This window comes from Rutidosis leptorrhynchoides, chromosome 1 (assembly GCF_046630445.1).
Source record: "Rutidosis leptorrhynchoides isolate AG116_Rl617_1_P2 chromosome 1, CSIRO_AGI_Rlap_v1, whole genome shotgun sequence".
Classification (NCBI taxonomy): Eukaryota; Viridiplantae; Streptophyta; class Magnoliopsida; order Asterales; family Asteraceae; genus Rutidosis; species Rutidosis leptorrhynchoides.
In genome coordinates this window covers 677,136,185-677,144,055 of record NC_092333.1, presented here as the reverse complement: position 1 = coordinate 677,144,055, position 7,871 = coordinate 677,136,185, and the positions used below count along the sequence as shown (strand labels likewise).

Here is a 7,871-nt window from a genome sequence, read left to right as displayed (position 1 = left end):
TCTTAGATAAAACCGTAAATATCAAACAACAAAAACTAACAGCCAATTCCACCTTATTTTTTTCAAAAGTAAAAGACTTGTTTAATTAACACTTTGAAGATGAAATACTCAAGTTAAGTTAATTTATTACCCTTGTTTGAAAAAAGTTTATTTGAGACTACTAAAGCACATGAATCCTGTTACTAATTTGGATCTTGGTTAAAAAACAAGAAGACATATATTGATTCTTATCACATATGATTTTAAAATGTGTAAAGATACAACTTTTTCCTTTTGACATTTAGCAACACTAAATGACAATAGTTAGCACCTTGCATGCACTTAAATTTGTGTATAAGTTGTATATGCTTCAGTATATTATTTTGTACACAAGACGCTTTGAGTAAAACTTAACCATTTCAACTCTAGTCTGGGATGGGAGTTGAAATGGGAACCAGAAAAAAGAAAAAAGTTGGTATTTTTAGGTATGCAGAAGGGTATGACAAGTTTTTAATGTTTTGGGGAGTACTCGGAAGCATTGGAGATGGATTGCAAGTCCCGTTAACAATGTATGTTCTTAGCGGTATCATCAATCAATATGGCGATCCAAATATCCACATTACCTTTTCTTTGGTCGATAAGGTAATATTCCACCAGAACATTGAAAACCTTATCCATTTATCTGTTTACATATGTTACGCTTTTGACCAAACATTGTCTTATGACAAAAAGTAAATTCTTTGTGCTGTATTCTGTTTTTGTAACAGTATTCACTCAGGTTGATATATGTTGCATTTTTTGTTGGGCTAAGTGCTTTTGTGGGTACGTTTGTTTAGCTTTTAACTTTATCTCAATTACTTCAATTGTTCAATATGGTTAGTGACTTCTTTGTTGCTGATGTTTGTGTTTGTGTTTGCAGAAGGACTTTGTTGGGCAAGGACTTCTGAGAAACAGACTTCTCGTATGAGACTTGAGTACCTTAAATCGGTCCTTAATCAAGAAGTTGGTTTCTTCGACACCCAAGAGGCGGGTTCCTCCACTACTTACGAAGTTGTTTCAACTATCACCGCTGATTCTAATGCGATCCAAGTCACCATTGGTGAAAAGGTTCACTTTAACTATAATATTAGTTGACAGTTTATGTCAGGTGTGCAAATGGGTGGGTTGGGTACCGGGTTAAAGCAATGGTATATTTTCATCTATACTAAGAATGTTTATTTGAAACATGCTTAGGATACAAAACGATAAAGAAAATTAATAAAAAAAAAATCAACCATTTAATCTTGTATAAGCAAACAGTTTTGTAATCAGCCTCCGAGAAAATAGAGATTTATACAACTAATAGATATTTTTAGGTGTAACAATGAAATTTTGAAACTTTGTTTTTAACTTGCAAATTTTTGACATTCTTAATATATTATTAAGTGAAATATGATTACTAAATCATTGTTTCAACACTATATTTAATTTTCGAATAGAATGATCTAGGTTTTATGCATTTACAATTCATTTTGGATTTGTCCCGAGTCATTTGGGTGAATTGAATGGGTCATAATTACCACCTCTAATAATCAAGTATCTTGAATCTTGAGTGTACCTGAAACCCTTTCTTAAAAATAGATACCGGATACTATCGCCAACTTGTCAGCCGTCTTCTTCTGCCACGTGTTTGCATTTACATTATCATGGAAACTTACAGTAGCCACCTTTCCATTCACCGTAATGTTCCTTATACCAGCTCTAGGATTCAGTAAAGTGGTGATGGATCTCGGAGTGAAAATGGTTACATCGTACGGTGCAGCCGGTAGTATTGCAGAACAAGCAATTTCCTCCATAAGAATTGTATATTCCTACGTTGGAGAACATCAAGTACTCAATAAATTCAGCAACGCACTTCAAACCACAACAAAACTAGGAATAAAACAAGGGTTAGCTAGAGGATTAATGCTTGGAAGCATGGCAATCATTTACGTTAATTGGGCGTTTCAAGCTTGGGTTGGATCTCTTCTCATTACTAAACATGGAGCCAAGGGCGGTGACATTTTCGTCGCTGGTTTTTTAATCCTCATGGGTGGAGTGTGAGATTTTCTAAATACATAAATCATCATATTGATTTTAGATATAAGACAAATTTACGTCATTGGTTCTTAATGTTTGCCTAAAGTTTCATGGATGGATCTAAAGTATTTGTTTGACGTGGATGACCCTAATGTTTCAAATTGATGCATCGTTGGTTCCTGAAGGTAACAGACGTTAGTTCCTCGCTATTAGTGTATCACGTGAGACGCACACGAGGGTTGTTTAGTCTTTTTAGGAATTAGGGTTACAAATGAACGAATAAGGTTAAATCCGTTTTAAGAGACTCCAATCATAAAATGATAAAATAGCCCTTGTGTGCACCTCACGTGACTATCGCCTGTTACCTTCATGGAGCAACGACGCAACAATTTGAAACATTAGGGTGATCCACATCAAAAAAATACGTTAAGTCCATCTATGAAACTTTGAGCAAACATGAAGGACCAATGGAGTAAATTTGGCTAGATATAATGTCTATTTTAACATGTATGATAATAATTTTGAATATCTTGCAGGTATGTCTTGATTTCGCTCCCATTTATTTCTGCTGTTTTGGAGTCAAAAGTAGCTGTCACTCGAATCAACGAGATGATAGACAAAAATCCAACAATGGACTCTGAAGATAATAAAGGAAGAGCTTTATCGCACGTGAGAGGGCTAATCGAGCTCAAAGGAATCCACTTTAACTACCCATCAAGGCCTGATGCACCAATTCTACAAGGGCTAAATCTTAGAATACCGGCTAATAAAACCGTTGGTCTTGTTGGAGGTAGCGGTTCGGGTAAGTCGACAATTGTGTCGTTACTTCAAAGATTTTATGAGCCGAAAGAGGGTGAGATTTTATTGGATGGACATGATATAAAGAAACTTCATCTCAAATGGTTGAGATCACAAATGGGTCTGGTTAATCAAGAACCAATTCTGTTTGCAACTTCTATTAAAGAGAATATATTGTTTGGGAAAGAAGGTGCTTCTTTTGATGATGTTGTAGCTGCAGCTAAAGATGCAAATGCACATGACTTTATTATTAAGTTTCCAGATGGCTATGAAACTAATGTAAGTCAGTTGTTGACTTTTTTTGACTGACCTAAAGTTAGCTACCCATGACAAAAAAACACCAAAGTTTGTTACTTTTTTATGCAATTAGTGTTAACTAAAAATAATGAGTGCTACAGGTTGGGCAATTTGGGACTCAATTATCAGGAGGGCAAAAGCAACGAGTTGCAATTGCTAGAGCGTTAATACGAGATCCTAAAATCATGCTCCTTGACGAAGCAACAAGTGCACTCGACACAGAGTCAGAACGGGTCGTTCAAAAAGCCATTGACCAGGCGTTAGTGGGCCGAACCACTATTGTAATTGCACACAGGCTCACGACAATTAGGCGGGCCAATCTGATCTATGTGCTTCAGTCAGGAAAAGTAGTCGAATCAGGCTCACATGATGAGCTTATGCAAATAAATGGTGGTCAATATTTCAAGATGGTTGAGTTGCAATTATCAGCAGCCCCGGGGCCCGAATACAAAAGCCCACACAGACTCTCGGTTTCAGCTAGCCCGAGAAGTGCTAAATCGAGTCCACATAGCACCCCGTTGCTGAACGGGTTCAGCCCGGGGTTCTCAGTTAGTACACCGTATTCGGTTGAATTCAATGCGTCTTATGATGGTTACTATGAAGATAACTTTGACAAACAATCTCACCCAAAACCTTCTCAATTTCGTTTATTGAAAATGAACGCGCCCGAGTGGGTCGCAGCCTTATGGGGATGCTTAGGTGCTATTGGTTGTGGTGCTGTACAACCCATTAATGCATACTGTATAGGTGCCGTGATCAATATCTACTTTCAGGTTGATAAGTCCACCATTGTTGATCATGCAAGAAAATATTCTTACATTTTCTTAGGTGTCGGGATTTTAAACGTCTTCTCTAGCGTCGTCCAGCATTACTTTTTCGCTGTGATGGGCGAGAAGTTGACCACACGGGTACGCGAAAAGCTTCTCGAGAAACTTTTGACTTTCGAGATCGGATGGTTTGACCGTGACGAGAACACGAGTGCGTCTATTTGTGCAATGTTATCGTCCGAAGCTAATATGGTCCGGTCACTTGTTGGAGACCGTTTATCATTACTATCACAAGCGTTATTCAGCGCTCTTATTGCTTACTCTTTAGGGTTAGTACTATCATGGAGACTGACAGTTGTGTTACTTTTAGCACAACCGTTTTTAATAGGAAGTTTGTATGCTAGGAGAGTATTAATGAAGAGTTTATCGGGAAAATCTCAAAAGGCTCAAATGGAAGGAAGTCAGTTAGCTAGTGAGGCCGTTATAAACCACAGAACAATAACCGCTTTTTCTTCTCAAAAACGGGTGGTTAGCCTCTTTAAGGACACGCTACGAGGCCCGAAAGAAGAGAGTACAAGGCAGTCGTATTATTCAGGGATCGGGCTTTTTAGCTCCCAATTTTTAACGACAGTTTCAACGGCGTTAGCATTTTGGTACGGGGGAAGGTTATTAATAAACGGGAAATTAGAACCCGTGAAGCTTTTTCAAGCATTTATGGTGTTGCTATTAACAGCATATACCATAGCTGATGCAGGGAGACTAACGAAAGATATATCGAGAGGAAGTGATGCCGTTAGTTCTGTCTTTGCAATTCTTGACAAGTTAACCCAAATCGATCCTGATAGTTCACGAGGGCGTGAATGTAAAGACGGAAACATAAGGGGTCGTGTTGAGTTTAGAAATGTGTTTTTCGCTTATCCATCTAGATCTGATCATATGGTTTTTAATGGATTGAACCTCAAGATAAAACAAGGAACTTCTGTGGCACTTGTGGGCCCGAGTGGATCGGGGAAATCTACAGTCATTGGATTGATGGAGAGATTTTATGACCCGTTGAAAGGGGCGGTTTATATTGATGAAAAAGACATAAAGGAGTATAACTTAAGAGGGTTGAGGTCACACATTGCATTAGTGAGTCAAGAGCCAACTCTATTTGCAGGGACCATTCTTGAAAACATTGCTTATGGGAAGCCAAATGCTACAGAATCCGAAATTATGAATGCTGCAGCTCTTGCTAATGCTCATGAATTCATAAGGTAGATGCTCAACTCTGAAATTATTTAACTTTGTTATATTTTTATTATTAACAATTGCTTATGGTTAATCTTATATTACTTGTTTTTGACAGTGGAATGAAAGACGGTTACGAAACGTACTGTGGTGAAAGGGGTGTACAGCTATCGGGAGGTCAAAAACAAAGAATAGCATTGGCTCGAGCCATTATCAAGAACCCTGCAATTCTATTGTTAGATGAGGCAACCAGTGCTCTTGATACCATGTCAGAAAGTTTAGTTCAAGAAGCACTAGAGAAGATGATGAATGGGCGAACGTGTATTGTGGTGGCCCACCGTCTCTCCACAATACAAAACTCTGAATCCATTGCTGTAATTAAAGATGGGAAGGTTGTTGAACGAGGATGTCATTCTGAACTTTTATTAATACGTGGGGGAACATACTCGAATCTTGTGAAAATGCAGATCAGCGACTCACCTTTACGTCAATAAAATCAGTGTTACTAATAAAAGATTAATTTAGTATGGTTTTACAGTAAGGTCAATCATCAGTCTTGTGATAATAATAGGTCTATCGAAACCTTCGATTACAATAACACTCTCAAGTGGTGGATATGAAATAAGTTGTAGCATAACAAACTATAGAACAGAGTACTGAAACGCAAACCACATTGGAGACTAAAAAATCATTCATATTGTATATACGTAATACATAATAAAGATAAAAGATTGATGAAAACACGTTACTCGTCATCTTTGTATGGATACTCCTCTGGAAGTTGTTTAAGAAGCTTCACTTGTAACTCGAATGCGTCATCTCCTCTAAGCATATCCCTGATCCATGTGATTTCAGTCTTCATAGATACCTGCACATATGATTATTTAATTAAAAAAAAAAAAAAAAAACATTAGTCTGATGTCTGATTATGTTACTTTCAAGTAGCATAAATGTTGTGATTTTTTGAAAAATTAAGGAGTGTGTAAGGATGTTTTATGTGGGAAAAATTATATTATTAGTGTATGAAAGAACATAATACCATCTCTAGAGCTCCTCTGACAACTCCACTTAAAATGTTACAGTAGTATAAACCTTGACAGGTATCCGGAAGCTCAACAAAGTCTACAAGTGGGTTATCCTCCAAAATCAGACTGCAACACGTTCCTTCTGTATCCCAGTTAGTCACAGATGCAGTCACCCCTAAAAACATTTTAAACCCAACCTGTTTGACATCATTGAAAAATAACAGGCAATCAAACAACAAATAACTTTAACTTGTACTACAGTAATACAAAGTGGTATACACACTCTAAAGTACAGTAATACACAATTGCACACATATATCCTTCCTTAACTAAACTGATTCAAAATGTTGTAATTAAGTCTCTGTTTTTGATCAAAATAATCACCTTCTAACATGAAGAAGAAGAAGAAGAAGAAGAATAAATGGCCAAACAAGCAAAGGAAGTCGAAAACCGTAGAAAAGAATAACTCATAACTAAATGACCTTCTCGCTTAGTAATCAAAAACCAATATAGATCAAGGTTGTAAAACTCGCTAATCAGAGATTATCATAATAATTCTCTAGAAACATAAACATAATCGTTCGTTTATTCAAAAACTCTAGATTTCTAATTTAAAATTCATATTAAAATGTTGAGCAACTTTGACTTTGACTAATTTAACCGATTTTGACCAACTAAATCCGACTTAGAGCAAATAAATCGGATTTTGACCAATCAACCTGTGTTAACCGATATATTAGACCGATTTTGGAAAATCGAATTGGCCTGCTTCCTAAAATTAATCGGGATTTCTACAACAATGATACTGACTTCATCATTTCTAATTTTCTAAATATTAAAATACCAACTCCACCTACCCTCAGAATCGAAAGTTTACATTAGTGAGTGTGCTTACTTTCGTAGCTTATTTCACAAAATTAAACCATAGTTAGATCAATGAGTAACCACAAAATATACACGAAGAAATAAACAGGTACCAAGAGAATATATTATATATATACCTTAGCAATGACTTCAGCTGTCTCCCTAAAATCAACACATCTTGTAACATTAGATTTCGCAAGGAACTCGTCAATCAGCCGGATTCCAATATTGTAACCCCTAATCAAACAAAATATTGTTAAACAATTGTCACAACTTAACATTTACTAGCACCACCTCACATTAAATTGTAACATTAGTTAGATTTAAACTTACAACATATTACAAAATACAAAATAATTACATTTGATCTAGCTGCTTATTAACTTCCTCAACCTCCTCCAGATCCGTAATCAATTGCCGTACAATCGCCCCATACGTCAACGTAAATAGCTCAGCATTCTACAACCGATTCACAAACCATGATACAAATTACAAAATTTCAATCTGAATACGAATCGATGAAAATTAATAAATCAAATAATTAACTCATAGAATTACCACGCGCTCTACGTTAGCGAAAATTGCATCACCGGATCTCGGAATCGCAGGAGCCATAGATCACAGTTTGCAGGTATTCTGAAGATTCAATGTCCGTAATTATGATATTTAATATCAATATACTTATGTGATGTGTACCTAGAAGATTGACGGAGAACAAACAGAGGGAAATCGAGAATGAAAGTAATGGACATGAGTAAAAATGATGTTGGGAACCACGTCGTATGCATCTTTGGTTGGGCCGTAGGTTGCAAAATTAGCTATTAGGAGATTAATTGGTAGGAACTTTGGAAGG

General features: G+C 36.5%; 2 protein-coding genes across 2 annotated transcripts; one reads left to right on the top strand and one right to left on the bottom strand.

The window, feature by feature from the left end:
• Positions 1 to 426: 426 nt before the first annotated feature.
• LOC139885985 (putative multidrug resistance protein) lies at positions 427 to 5,724 on the top strand. The gene is made up of 7 exons (XM_071869731.1): positions 427 to 621; positions 747 to 801; positions 899 to 1,086; positions 1,600 to 2,057; positions 2,574 to 3,114; positions 3,234 to 5,155; positions 5,248 to 5,724. Exons 1-7 carry the CDS (start codon positions 427 to 429, stop codon positions 5,621 to 5,623), a joined length of 3,735 nt encoding a protein of 1,244 aa, XP_071725832.1. The 3' UTR covers positions 5,624 to 5,724.
• Positions 5,644 to 7,633, bottom strand: LOC139851648 (uncharacterized). Its single transcript, XM_071840748.1, has 5 exons — positions 7,577 to 7,633; positions 7,380 to 7,477; positions 7,156 to 7,255; positions 6,169 to 6,351; positions 5,644 to 5,997 (listed from the first exon to the last, which is right to left on the bottom strand). Exons 1-5 carry the CDS (start codon positions 7,631 to 7,633, stop codon positions 5,875 to 5,877), a joined length of 561 nt encoding a protein of 186 aa, XP_071696849.1. The 3' UTR covers positions 5,644 to 5,874.
• Between the last annotated feature and the right edge of the window lie 238 nt (positions 7,634 to 7,871).

What these genes read in the sequence shown, in the direction of transcription:
- LOC139885985 (XM_071869731.1), top strand. Translation starts at nt 427, where the DNA reads ATGGGAACCAGAAAAAAGAAAAAAGTTGGTATTTTTAGGTATGCAGAA. An exon ending in CCTTTTCTTTGGTCGATAAG is followed by an intron (nt 622 to 746) that starts GTAATATTCCAC and finishes TTTTTGTAACAG; the next exon opens with TATTCACTCAGGTTGATATA. An exon ending in TTAATCCTCATGGGTGGAGT is followed by an intron (nt 2,058 to 2,573) that starts GTGAGATTTTCT and finishes AATATCTTGCAG; the next exon opens with GTATGTCTTGATTTCGCTCC.
- LOC139851648 (XM_071840748.1), bottom strand. Translation starts at nt 7,633, where the DNA reads ATGGCTCCTGCGATTCCGAGATCCGGTGATGCAATTTTCGCTAACGTA. An exon ending in TCGCTAACGTAGAGCGCGTG is followed by an intron (nt 7,478 to 7,576) that starts GTAATTCTATGA and finishes AATCGGTTGTAG; the next exon opens with AATGCTGAGCTATTTACGTT. An exon ending in TCAGAGGAGCTCTAGAGATG is followed by an intron (nt 5,998 to 6,168) that starts GTATTATGTTCT and finishes TCATATGTGCAG; the next exon opens with GTATCTATGAAGACTGAAAT.